The 14456-nt window shown below is 51.8% G+C and overlaps 2 protein-coding genes across 2 annotated transcripts in view; one reads left to right on the forward strand and one right to left on the reverse strand.

Annotated features, from left to right (window-relative positions):
* Positions 1 to 2778: 2778 nt before the first annotated feature.
* Positions 2779 to 9028, forward strand: VOLCADRAFT_87734 (uncharacterized protein; the record flags this gene model as incomplete). The annotated part of the gene is made up of 10 exons (XM_002947344.1): positions 2779 to 2857; positions 2908 to 3018; positions 3640 to 3800; positions 4769 to 4795; positions 5642 to 5701; positions 6039 to 6148; positions 6436 to 6590; positions 7885 to 7978; positions 8406 to 8478; positions 9011 to 9028. The coding sequence occupies 10 exons, from the start codon at positions 2779 to 2781 to the stop codon at positions 9026 to 9028; spliced, it is 888 nt and encodes a 295-aa protein (XP_002947390.1).
* A 4695-nt stretch (positions 9029 to 13723) lies between these two features.
* The window catches only part of VOLCADRAFT_116432 (uncharacterized protein), a gene marked incomplete at both ends in the record, with an annotated part of 8647 nt that continues 7914 nt past the window's right edge, over positions 13724 to 14456 (reverse strand). The window contains one exon of the mRNA XM_002947480.1: positions 13724 to 13759. Within this exon, the coding sequence (XP_002947526.1) occupies positions 13724 to 13759 (36 nt within the window). The remainder of the gene's footprint in view (positions 13760 to 14456) is intronic.

Genomic DNA, 14456 nt, shown 5'->3' on the forward strand with positions numbered 1-14456 from the left:
TGTGTTTTGAACGGCAGTGAGGATAGCTCTGCAGCGGCGGCGTGGGGCGTGCGGAATGGCGGGTGAAGTGTTTCCACGAAGCTGCCTCAGGCACAAGGGGACTAACGTGAGGTTGAGGAGGTGGAATGGGGGCCGGAGGCGGTGATTAGGGTCGAGAAGCGCGTGACAGATTTGCGACAATGGTATACGGCGCTGCGCGGAGGTGGTAGCAACGGTGGGGGCGGTACAGCGGGGGATTGGGTGGGTGGGGGTCTAGGGGCGCGTCCTGGGCTAGGCTGGGCGCTGTGATGTCAGGTCACCTCGCCTCTGCGCCTGCCGGCGCCTGTGTGGCGCGTGATGTGAAGCGAATGAATGAATTTCATATGGATGTCTGGATGGATACGTCTTTAGGGTGCTCAATGATGATCGCGAGTTCATTTGACGGGGACTTTGGCTGGTCAGATGACACAGACACACATACGCACACACGCCTCCGCATACCTTTTGGTTTTCACACGGACAGAGCCGCCGCCGCAGCAGCAAAAGCAGTGCTAGCTATAGTGAGGAGGACAGACATGCACACATTATTACGCAGATATAGCCGTCGGGATGGGTTTGCTTTTACTCTTGCACGCATTTTTCTTTAAGGCGGTGGTGTAGGCCAGCGGAGGATACAAAAGGTGGACGGGGTGCGTGGAGGTTAGGAAACACGGCAACGCTGGCAGTCAAGGGCGGACTGATCGAGAGTATTGTCGCTGCCGCCGGGCCGCCGGGCATCATCGCCGCCATGCATGGTTGCGGCAGCGATGGCGTACGTAACGCTGTTGTGCTTGGTACGTATCTATTAGGATTTTGTTTGACCTGTTGGGGCGTGCTGGTGTCGTACATTAGAAAGAGGAGGCAGCCGCATTGGGCGTCCCGACCGTGGACTACTAGACCTTTCCTTGGAGAAGGTGAAATTTATCGTACCATGTACGGCGTTGTAAGGGGGGCACGCCTCGCGCGTGCATGCATATGCACAGCAATACGGAACGAGAGACTTCATCCTCGCTGCGGGGGCCTCCCTTCCATCCTAAAGGCTCGGGCAGGCAAGTTACAAGCAGGGGGAAACACGCGGCGCGAGGTATGTACACGCACGCGCACGCATATACACACGCACGTGCACGCGACCGGATCGTTTAGGTCCGCGGGGGGGACACTGTCGTGCATCTCCTCTCGGCAAGAGCAGCCTGACAGCGGAAAGCTTTCAGGGCCGCCCGACGCCGACAACAAGTGCTTGTGAATACTTGTAATTACAAGATGCATGCATGCGTATGCGTCATCAACAAACCAGCCAGGCAAGGTGAGGCAAACTTGAGGCTTAAGGACACCACAAAGTACCCAGATAACGATGCCTAACAGTTAACAAAACGTGAATGCCACCCGGCGGACCCCGGCAATTGGGCCACCTTCCCCCTCTCTCGCCAGCCCGGCCTAAAACCCGGGACGAGGGAGCTTCAAGACACGGCCCACATGCTGCCCGCAAGGGACAACTGTCTGAGCGTCCGCAGGAGTGTTAATATCAAACGTCATTGTTGTAGTGCATCTATCAATGCAGTGGATAAATTGCGGAGTAAGCACAGTTGTCCTGGGCAGTTTGATACTCATTGGATTAGCGTTACGGCAAGGGTAATGGACCCTCGGATGCACCAACCAACCTCGTGCATGCGAACGTGGGCGAGCGTATTAACTTCCAATCGGATGCGTGAGGTGGACTCCTGGGTAGACAGCCGAGGGAGGTGGACAGCGCCGACTCCGAAGCAACGCGTCCCCAGGCGGCCACCGCTCGCGAGGATGAGCGTTCATTTGCCGCAACCACCGGAGATCATTTTTGAAAAAAATAAAAGACATTTTGTTGCCATTCAATCACTGACAGTTCAGCGGTTGGAGTTCATGGAGCAGTGATCATAAGTTGTTGGGCCTGCAGCTGTTCCGCCGCTTCCGTTTGTTCGCTGTTTCCCTACGCCAGCAGAGCTGCATCAGGACGCATCCGCCGTTCGTTTACACAGGTGTACCTTGTCCTAACAGTCCGCCACCGCCGTCTGTGCGCAATTGGAGGATTGATGCTGCGTAACTGCAAGCGTGGCATGCGCGAAGCTAACACGAATCTTCAGCGGATTCGAAACAGATAATGTCGTATGTAGAGGCTTGCTTTCCCTCATAACTTGACCGAGTTAAGTAAGGCAAGCAGGTCCTCCAGAAAAGCAAGCACAATTTCTATCATAAAGCGCAGCAGCTGCTGCATACCGCCTCGCTCGGTCAAGACTGCGTGCCGCTACTGTGCGCACGCGCAGAGTGCTTGTCCCTTGCGTTGTCAGCTTCTCATATATACATACATATTTGCTGCGCCCTTCGTATCAGGAGTCCCAGTCGAGGACTTGTCTTTCACAAGGACTTATCACTCCGTGGACAGCACTAGCCCGCCAGAGCAGCAGGCGATAATATTAAGAAAAAGCGAGGCGAGTCCATCACGGCAAATAAAATAAATACATTCTTGGCCCTAGCTACCTTGCTTGATCTTTTCTGCTGCCAAAAAGACTTGTTTCGACACGGAGGCACGCACCTAGGTCTCTCAGCAGGTCCGCCGCTAATGACCAGCAGCCAGCTATCCGAGTGACTTGTCGGTAAAATTTACAAATATCTACAAGCAACTTGCGTAACACATCTATCGCTTGGTCTGAATCCCATGCGTGGGCAGGTACCGCACGCAGCGACTTTACAAGCTTGTTTCAGAGGCTTTCATAGCCAGCAACAGCAGCCATGCAAACGCCGACGGTTAGCCTTTTCATCAACGGACGGTGGACCTCCGGCAAGCTGCCGCTGGTGCAGCGCCTCGGAGGTGTCTTACTGCTACTGATGACCACTGCACCGCTGCTCGGAACTTTGCAGCTGAAAAACGGTATGTTGTTGCCTTCACTAGGGCATTCAAGCGCGTAAAAATGATTATTGTTATCACATCGCAATTCACATGTTGCGCACCAGCACCAGCAGCAGCAGCAGGTACGTGCATGAATCTTACAATATTTCCCGATACCGGGACCTCACGCACCCCCACGACGATTCCCAGGTGACGGACGTACAGCAAAACGAAGATGTACGACAAACAACTAATGGAACCACTCACTTTGCTTTCCAAAGGACAGTTTCATTATAAGACCAGCATAAGACAGCAGACCTGTACAGCAGGGCGGGGTTTCCTAATAAAGCAAGGAGAATCAATGGACTGCCTGCTGCGCTGCGCTGCTCTGCGTGCTGTGAAACGCACACACACACACACACACACATCCTCGTTCGCGCATACTAAGCCATACTATGCGTACCTAGAAGGGCGGTGAGAGTCCCTAATAAGGGTATTCTCCAATCAACGATCCCCGGGAAGTCCCAAGGCAGCGAGTATACTGTAGGCAAAGAGCACGTGTACCGCCAGGCAAAGAGTACTCACGGGACATGCCGTGGGGAGCTGATCCCTTCTTACATATACACCTCCTAAGCATTTCTTTTATTTTCAGTTGACCAGTCCATCCGATGCTTCTTATACATTCGTTAGTGATGTACAAGTGTGGTTTGTCCGTGCATCGCGTAGTCCATGCATGCATCCATCTACCCTGTCCCTGTCTGCAGCCGGAGCTTTGGCGCAACAGCAGACGCCGCCGACTACTGCTACACGGGGGCCCTTGAGCAGCGTCACCAGCGGCGGACTCCAGTCGCCGTTACAACTTGTACTGCTGGATCCGGAGTCAGCACCGCCGCCAATCGCCAATGTCTCCACGGGTCCTGATGAGGTGTGTATGTATGTGTGTGTATGTATGTATGTGTGTATGTGTGTATGTGTGTATGTGTGTATGTATGTATGTATGTATGTATGTATGTATGTTATTACAGGGTGGTTAACTTCGCCAGCGGCCCCCTTTCCCGGGGCAGTCCCTGCTCTCCCCTGCTAGAGGGGCACCCTAATCCGTCACCCCATCCGACTTCAGAATGTATTCGTTGGGTTCGGCAACTCACCACCAGCATCCAACCAAATCTAGCGGATCAACGGCGCATCAACTTAGTTCCTGGTCAGCTCGCAAGTTGATATTATCACGTCCTACACCGTCCATATGATGGGGGGCCACCTCCCATTTCATCACTCCTCAAATACCCGAGGAGCTGGCAGGCGGATTTGAACCCGGGTCGACTGGATCGACTGGGAGCAGAAGTCAGGCCTTACCTTCTGCCAGCCGCCTGCCTTATATGTATGTATGTATGTATGTATGTATGTATGTATGTATGTATGTATGTATGTATGTATGTATGTATGTATGTATGTATGTATGTATGTATGTATGTATGTATGTATGTATGTATGTATGTATGTATGTATGTATGTATGTATGTATGTATGTATGTATGTATGTATGTATGTATGTATGTATGTATGTATGTATGTATGTATGTATGTGCATGTGTGCGTATGCATGCACATTCGCATGCCGGTTTGAACTCGTACATGTGTGCATGAGCTAGATAGGTAAAGCGGCCATGTCAGGTCATCGATACTCATCGTTTGGTAGCATCACCTCATCATAAATAGCAGGGTGGGGAAATGTGCTGACCTGAGGACAGCAACGTGTCCGGAAGCGGTTATATATATATTCCTCGAGACACATCATCCGTACATACATACATCCGTTCGTGATCGTATCACCTGCGAAACCGATGCACACACGCATTTGTGTGTACTGTACTGGTGCTGGGCAATGCATTGCAGGGCACCGTCAAGAGTGGAACGCCAAATGTGAGTGATGATCCCCGTCAATCCCAACTGTGCGTGATGAGATAGCTATTACGAGCAGGCAGACATCGGCAAACGCTTCGGGAGTTTCGGGTCGTACCGAAACTCCCGAAAACAGAAATAGAGTTCCCGAAGCCGGCCGGCTTGCAGAAATAGGATCATACGACCAAAATCCGCGGTCAATGATGAAGAACAGCTCGCGGGCCATTGTTTTACTGGAAGACGGAAATAGACCCGTTCCCGAAACCAGAAATACCCCGTTTGCCGATGTGTGAGAGCAGGTCAGGATAACTATCGGTTTCCGTTGGATCGCCCTTTCGGTTTCCGTTAGGTAGCCCTTTCGGTTTCCGTTAGGTAGCCCTTTCGGTTTCCGTTGGACAGCCCGGCTTACACGAATTTATATGGATGTCTGCTGTAAGTGGATGCCTGAAGTTCTAAAGATGTTGAAAAGCGCGGTAGATGTCGGTATTGGGACTGGTAGCTCGGCAGCAGCAAGGGAGGGAAACACTTCGTACATGGTACGGCGCCACCCGGCCTTAGATAGCATCATCATTACGGCGCCATGCAATTCAACCCAGCCAATCGCCCGGTGATGATGCTGGGCGACCACATAACGTCTTTGTCTTTATAACATTGTTATCGTCTCTATCGAATACACCAGCACGGCACGAACTAGAGAAGATCAAAACCTTTACAGACGGGATCGGTACAGGTTGCTGTATGCCGGCCGGTCACGTTCCCTACCTCCATTAGTGCTTAGTACCCCCTATTACACTCTGCCCCGGCCCTCCATTGCACTGCTATTGGCCGCGGTCCCCCGCCACACGCCGCGCTGCTCACGGATGGTAGTACCTAGTCAACTTGGTGGCCATCCTGACAGTTCACGATGGATACTGGGGCGATTGGAAGGTGAGGATTGGCGGCACGCACTACTCTAATGTACTGTTGTAGTGTTAGTAGTGTTAGTAGTGTTGATACAGCACCGATGGAACACCAAAGTATGTATTAGCGAGAGTGAGTCGACTTGCTTTACTACTTTTTCGTCACATACACTCTCCTGCTGCTGTTGGCGACATCATATCTTTGTTCAAGCGGATTTATGAACCTTGCCGACATCTCCAGCACACACTGCGCCTGCTGACAGAATGCTGCTGAAGCTGTTGCTGTTGCTGAAGCTGCTGCTACTGCTGCTACTGCTGTTGCTGCTGCTGCTGCCGCTGCCCTTCAGACCCCTGCTATTTGCAAGATGCCGACACCATATCCAAATCTGTATGAGGGTCGGGCGTTGACAGGCTTCCAGCTGCGGAGCGAGCCCCCCCAGGGCACTGGAGACGACACAGCTCTCAACGGACTCAGGTGTGTGGGCCTGAGATTCACATCCATCGTTGCCCCGGCGCCTGCATGCCCTAGCTAGGAGGCCTACTGCATGTCCATACATGACAAGCCAGCAGGTGCTTATTGAGTGATATCCTCATAGTGAGGGGGAGGTGTGGCCACTTGTCGTGCCATAGGTAGGCTTGCTGGGAACGCACGCATTTGTGTCATCCTTGTCAGCACCGATTCTGCTGGGCAGCTCGACGGAATACGGACGTAATACAAACCCCCGACTGTACTGATGATGTAATTAATACCTGTCTGTACAGGATACGGTGTTCGTTCGGGCCCTCGATGCTGTCGGTGACCGATGGCCTGTGGGGCGCCTGGTACCCCTCGAGCTCCATCATCAGTTGCCCGTCAAACACCTACATCATCGGCGCTCGGATGCAGGTGGAGCCGAAGCAGGGCAGCAGCGGCGACGGTAAGAGCGCGTGTGCAGTATCGCACTACTACATGCACAAAGCTCTCAACATGCGGGAACACGTGCACTGTATGAGATGTCATTGGCCAGGAGAAGAGAGGATCAGGGAATATCTTGGTGTGTATGTGTGTGTTTGTGAAGCCGTGCCCATCCTTTTCACAGAGACGGGATTCATGCACGGCAGGTTTCTAGAAGTTTTCTTGGGTAGCTGCCTTACCGCTTAGAGGTCGTACAGACGGAGGGTACCTGCAGGCAGGAAAATTGTTCCGCGTTGTTGCTTCCGTGGGAGGGGGCGAGCCTCCTGGTTACCGAGCGACTCTGCTGACTAACTGACCAACAACTATTTACTTGACTACAAAGATAGCTGCAGCTAAACAGCGGGCTGGCAATAGTAGGTTTGTTATTCGTTGCTCCTATCTACGCCGCCGTTCTATCTCCGTCAGCAGACAGAATCCCAATCTACCTCAACCTGGCGGGCTCTAACTGGCGATCAGCACTACAGCCGTACATGACCGGCAACGGTGTCCTGTTACCACGGGCCTTATCGACGGAAAAAGCCATCTTTTCAGCAAACAGGCTTGTAAATGACAGCTTACAAATTCGATGGAATTGCGGTCGGGGCATACCGGGGCATAAGAGACGTAAATCGAGGATCGTCCAAACAGATTTTCGTCATCATCAGTGGGGTCCTATCAGTCCGCCCCCGGCTGATTAGAGACAGTACTGTGCCGCCGCCACGGTTATCAAATGCACAGCGCGAGATGTGCGCCTGATGACTGTGCTTGACGGCTCGTAGGTTGAACTAAACATCCAATCACGGGTGCCACTGGACGGTTTCGGGAGACAGCGGCAGGCAACACGGATTTGATTTGGGTCGCAAGCGTGTGAAGTTTTCATATGCCTGCGTGGACATAATGCTGCTGGTGTCCGTTAGCAACTCCCAACCCCTTTGTCTCATCGCCGGCCCCTTAATGCACGGCGAGATTAATGGTCCTGAAAGTCAATTTTGCTTTGTACAACGGGTCTTAGGGGATTAGGGGATCGGTGCCGCATGCGTTGTAATGCAGCGGAACATTGGGGAGGAATAAATTGCTTGAGGGTTAGCGCTGCTAGCTAGCTAGCTAGCTGGGGCGCCGCTGCTGGCTTACATGCAACTGTACGTATCTTTTGACACGGATGAGCGTGTGTGTGTTCCGTGTATATGTGTCCGCCACCGTGCTCCCAGCTGCTGCACCATGCACCCCCTGCCGCCCCGCCAACAACGTACTCGCACTCACCACGCCCGCCGCCGCAGACACTGCGGCCAATGCAATCGAGTTCATGTGCGGGAGCATCACCACAGTTCCCACCGAAATCCGTGTGAACAGTTTGCCTACAAGCTGGGGAGCGTGAGTGCATGGTTATGTATGTATGCATGTATGCATGTATGTGTTGCCGATTGCCGAAGGATGAGCGAGATGGGTAGAGGAAGGGTGTGTGTGGAAAATTATCAGCCCGCGAGGAGAGGGAGGAGAGGGAGGGCGGTGATGGCACACTAGCGGGGCACACTGCTATGTCGACTACTAGACCACGTAGATGGATGGATACTCAGCGGCCTGATGGCAGGAATGCCTAGGTCACTGCCGTCTATCTGGCCGGGGAGCACGGTGCAGGATAGCGAGCAACATAACATAACATGAATACAGCATAAATGGTTGAGCTAAAGCTGTCTGCTTGTATATACGCGTCTGCCTGCGTTTCGGTCTAAGTCTACTAGCATGATTTATGGCTGGCGGCTCTAAACAACGTAATATGTTAACGTGCGCCTGTGTGCAGATGGACACCCTGGGTTCAATGCCCGCTCGGCACACGTGTGTGTGGGGCTCAAGCTCGCTTCGAGTCGTCTCAGGTAAGATTGAGGTCGATGCCGATATGTATGTGTGTGTATATATATGTGTGTGTATATATATATGTGTGTGTATATATATGTGTGTGTATATATGTGTGTATATATGTGTGTGTGAGGGGGGGGGAACTGGTGGGATTATGTTCCTTCATTCCTTAACAAGTAATGTTAAAGTAAAGGTACAAGTAAAAGTAAAGGGCTGGAACGGGCGAGGGATGTGAGACGACGGGGAAGTTGGTTGAGGTTGGTTGCTAGTTAGGTAGGGAGCAAATGACCGATGGATTGGAGTGTTCGTACTTTAGTTCGTCTGTTTGCTGCGTACCATAAAAAAACAGAAGTTAGTGGTGACCAGAGGGGATGTGGTGCATGTATGGAGGAATCATGAAACACACAGCGAGTATGTGCGTATGTATGTATATACATGTTTATGCGCGTCCTAGTACCTATTACCGTGATAAACGTACATGCATGTCTAGCCATCGATTGCTCGCTACGCACACCTTTCAACCCTTGGTCGTGCCACCCTATACAACAGGTGTCGTACATGCATTAAGTGCTCTGATTTTGTCGCCATTCGCGCATAATGCCCAACCAACCAACCAACCAAGCAACCACCTAACCATCTCATCAACTAACAGGCATGCATCTCAATAGATGTTTAAATTCAAACTGACGGTATGTATGTCCCCCGCAGGGTAGTGGCGACGACACGGCTTTCAACGGTAAGTGAATGCAGCGAGCGTGGAGTCTACAAATGTACGGCTGGGGGGAAATACATATACAGCTCAAAAGTTAGGGCTAGTACGAAGCACCAGCAGCAGGTACGTTTCAGCGGCAGCGGCGGCGGTGGCGGCGGCGGCGGCGGCGGCTCCTCATCAGCAGATGTCCAAGAAACAAAGAAATTAGCACCACCGCGCGCTGACCAGCAGCGGTAATGAGTGGGATACGAGTACCCACATCTATAAATGCAAGAAGCAATAATGCAACAAGCTACAGCTAATCGATTGATTAATGTTCCAGAGTGGGAAGCTAGCTAGAAGCGCTTCTGGGCCGATTGCGCGCATTAGGGTACCGATCTGGAATTGGACACCCTTAGGGATTTCGCAATGCGGGTAAAGGGTAGTTATCTGGCTGGGGCTTCAAACCAGCTGGTGCTGCTGCCGCGTTGTCTGTCCCCGTATGACTAAGGTAGGTAGCGCACCTGCTGTATGTCGGTTCTGTGACGACGTCCAGAAAGGTGTCTCAAATCACGACGTCTGAAAAGTACCAATCGCCGATCGGCGGACGTCCGTCAGATCCCGTGATGATGATGATGATGATGATGATGATGATGATGATGATGATGATGATGATGATGATGATGATGATGATGATGATGATGATGATGATGATGATGATGATGATGATGATGATGATGATGATGATGATGATGATGATGATGATGATGATGATGATGATGATGATGATGATGATGATGATGATGATGATGATGATGATGATGATGATGATGATGATGATGATGATGATGATGATGATGATGATGATGATGATGATGATGATGATGATGATGATGATGATGATGATGATGATGATGATGATGATGATGATGATGATGATGATGATGATGATGATGATGATGATGATGATGATGATGATGATGATGATGATGATGATGATGATGATGATACGCCCGCCAGGATACTCCAAAATATGTTGGAGCAAATTATAAAGCCCCCCCCCCAGTAGCTGTCGGGGGGTCACTGCTAGCTGCGACCTTACAGATGTTCCTTAGGGCACACCAAGCCATGTACTCCTGTATGTATATCTTCTGTTGTGGAGAGCCAACCAACATGCAATCTTCACAGCAGGTACCAACAACCGCCATTCGGAGATAGAACTCCTAGTTATTATTCCTGCCTGCCTACCTACCCCCTACCTACCTACCCCCCTACCTACCTACCTACCTACCTACCTACCTACCTACCCCCCTACCTACCTGCCTACCTACCTTACCTATCTACCTACCTACCTACCTACCTACCTACCTACCTACCTACCTACCTACCTACCTACCTTCCTGCCTACCTACCTACCTACCTACCTACCTACCCACCTTCCTGCCTACCTACCTACCTACCTACCCACCTTCCTGCCTACCTACCTACCTACCTACCTTCCTGCCTACCTACCTACCTGCCTACCTACCTACCTTCCTGCCTACCTACCTATCTACCTACCTACCTGCCTACCTACCTACCTGCCTACCTACCTACCTACCTACCTACCCCCCTACCTACCTGCCTACCTACCTTCCTGCCTACCTACCTACCTGCCTACCTACCTTCCTGCCTACCTACCTTCCTGCCTACCTACATGACTATCACTCGCCTATCTACCTACCTACCTACATACATACAACCCCCAGGGCTGCGTCTCCTGTGCTGCTACATCGACTGCTAGGCAGCAGCAGGAGGCGGCGGCTGCTGTTGCGTGCGGATATTTACTTAGCTGGCTAGTCAGGGAGGCGCCATCGTATCCGTCACGGCGGCATTCATGCATGCACACAAGAAGTGTGTAGGGCTGCTGCCAGTGCATGATGAAATAGTTGTTGTATGTTACAGTTTGTGTGTGTGTGTGTGTGTGTTACGTGGTCGTGGGGTGCGTTCCGCGTACCTGCAAAACGCCCCAATACGAGCCGAGGGCTCGAGGGTTGCCAGCGCCTATAAGCACCATCCTACCCCGGACTGGGTTTGTGTATTATATGGTTTTGTGTATTTGCACGCGCACGCGCAGCACGCGCACGCGCACGCGCAGCAAATACTTGCTTATGCGGAGGGACACGTGCGATGGATACATGATAAGGACATTATTGGCATACATACATAAATACATATCATAGCATACATAGGGCTGCTGCAGGCGGGCGCACGCACGCGCACTCAATCGGTCTCCTTTAAAACGCAACATGCATGATGTTGTTACAGGGTGGTATAGCTTCACCAGCGGCCCCCTTTCCCTTGGAGGCAGTTCCCTGCTCTCCCCTGCTAGAGGGGCACCCTAATCCATTCACCCCATCCGACTTCAAAATGTATTCGTTGGGTTCAGCAACTCACCACGTTGGTTGCTGGTGCACCAGCAACCAACTAAATCTAGCGGATCAACGGCGCCACAACTTGCGTGTATGCATGTGCGGTGGATGGACGATTGTTGGCGATAGACTGCGGACGGTCATGAAGCGAACCTATATATATATATATATATACTACTACTCGGCCATGCCATGTATACTACTATACGCCCGTGCAAGAAGAAGCAAGCCTCATGATGGGCCGTTTGAATGCATCAAATGTTTGCATGCATATATGTACGGCTTTTTTTAGCGCACGTACATGTACGTACATGTACGTACATACCGGTTGGGCACGCAGGGATGAGTAGAATGCAGTTCGTCCTCTCTTCAATCTACAAACAATGTATCTAGATAGATAATAAGCGTGCCCACATATGTAATCGGCCGCAACCGTTTATGACGTACATGACTGTCGCCTTCCTAGCTACCGTCGAGAACCAGTAGCAGCTTGGTTACTAATCCGGTATTATAATGTGGACGATTTGAGTTTCGTCATACAATAGGCTGCCTAAGCTATTAGAATTTAACACTTCAAGATTTTCGTTCGGTGTATTCCGCCCTGCTGGGTGCAGCTGCGTGCCCCGATGAGATAGCTTCTGCTAAGTGGTGTGGTGCTGCTTCTGTTCGTCCATCTAGGCCGTTAGTAGTCCGGTAGTCCGTGTAACACGAGCCATCGGCGCCGCCCGTTGCCTTCCGGACTGACGACTGGGTTCAGTGCGTGACAGCCATCCGCCGCGCAGCTGCAGCTGCTGGTGCTCCGCCTCTTATCCGCTGTCCGTTGTCCTTCCTGCCGTACTGCTCATTGCGCAACCTCACCTCGCTATCTATCTGGTGCAGCCGCACATATATGGATAACATGTGCACCGCTGGATGTATGCATGTATGTATGTATGTATGTGGTCGGTCTTGAGCTGTATGTGGCGTGATTGGGTCATTATTGGTGGGGGGGTTTTGGTGCCGGGTATACCACCATAAGCATCGTAACCCATGCAGCCTACAACATTCTTAATCGTTAAAATTCCTTTTGCTAGCTGGAATTACGAAATAAGGGAGAATACAGGGACTATACACACACATGAATCCGCGCCGCCACCTCCGTGCTGCCACCTACCTACCTACCTACCTACCTACCTACCTACCTACCTACCTACCTACCTACCTACCTACCTACCTACCTACCTACCTACCTACCTACAACGAGAACTCCTCGACAGCGAGCTCTCCCTTCTTGCTGTGTCCTAGATACAGCAGGAGTACGTATCGCCAGCAGGCGAACGAGACTTGACGATTGAATGAATTAGTGAGTGAGTGAATGAGTGAGTGAGTGAATGAGTGAATTGACGTTACATACGGCACTGTCTGGATCGTGACTAGGCAGCAGATTCAGCATCAAAGCTAAAGCTGCCACAGCCGCGAGCCAGCAACAGGGAGCAACATTCGCCATATTGCAAATCACTATTAGTATTCCGTGTGCATTCAGGATCTCTTTGTTTCTATCTCCCCACTCCCCACCTGCTGCTGCTTCAACTGCTGCTGCTGCTGCTGCTGCTGTTGCTGCCTCCCTCATATTCCCGTTCCCGTGTGTATGTGCATCCCGGGTTCGCTCCCACAAACCCTCTGGTGATTTCCATCCCCTACACCCACACTCGCACACATACATACATACAGCCGTACGCAGCCCAAAGTAGCCCCTTCCCATCCAGGGGCTATTAGGTGTATTTCAGTTCGGGGCTTGGATCACTATCCCGCCATCAACATCATCATCATCATCAGCAGCAGCAGCAGGACCTCCGTCAGCCAGCCAAAATCACAATGTACATACATAAGTACGGGCATACAGACGTTCAGGTATACATGCATACGTACAGAGAGACACGCGCACAGACACACTCGCAAAGAGACACGTGGTATATGCACCGCGCTAATACCCCCCAACCCCCCAACCCCACCACCCACCCCCCCACACACACAGGCACATGCACACAGGACTTTTCACGTTGAGGCGGGGAAGGGTCGTGTCAGTGGGTGCAACCGTGGGGGTCTAGGGGGAGGAGGGGAACGGAACGGCGAGGTAGCTTTTCTGGAATTAGCGCAAGGGCTAAACATATTTTCCCTCCCCTACCAAAGGAGGAGGACCGCCAGGCGGCCACGATGCTGCGGCGTGTCGGGTTGTGCACAAGGATTAGGACGGGGATGGTCCCCCGGGTATCTGGGTTACCCCCCAAAACACGCCCATATGCCGGTGTGGTCAACAGTGCTGTTACGCTAATAAAAAGAACACATCACATATATACATACATACATACATAGACACACGCACCCACAGATAGATTCACAAACACCCACGCAGCACCCATATCCATTCATTGGCTTACATACATACATACTTCATACTTGTGAGGCAGAGATGGAGCATTCGTTTGTTGCTCTATCTCCACCTTTGGGTGTCAAAAAGGGGAAACCTTTGGGTTTTTATCCCCAAAGGGAGAGACAACCCAAAAGGGAGCCCTTCGTTTTCTTCCCCTAAAGGGGAACCGGACATCTCTTTCGTACTCGCCGTACTTGTCCTCGCTGCTGTCGGGGCTTTGATTACTGCCAGTTGCCGCGGCCACAACGGCACGGCACCTCCCCCTTCCCTTCCCTTCCCCCTTAGCAAGCTGCCTCTCTCGCGCCGAGCATAAAACATTGCACGACAACTGTACAGTCTCTCCGTACACATTAGTCCCGTACACCGTACACAAATACCCACGTCCATTTCCCCCTCATTTATACGCATCCAGGAACGCCTTGTAGCCGTAACCCCCCCTGGAGACAACCGCACCGGACCGAGCTCGGGAACCCCCCGCCCCTG

Source organism: Volvox carteri, assembly GCF_000143455.1.
Source record: "Volvox carteri f. nagariensis unplaced genomic scaffold VOLCAscaffold_6, whole genome shotgun sequence".
In the NCBI taxonomy this organism is placed as follows: domain Eukaryota; kingdom Viridiplantae; phylum Chlorophyta; class Chlorophyceae; order Chlamydomonadales; family Volvocaceae; genus Volvox; species Volvox carteri.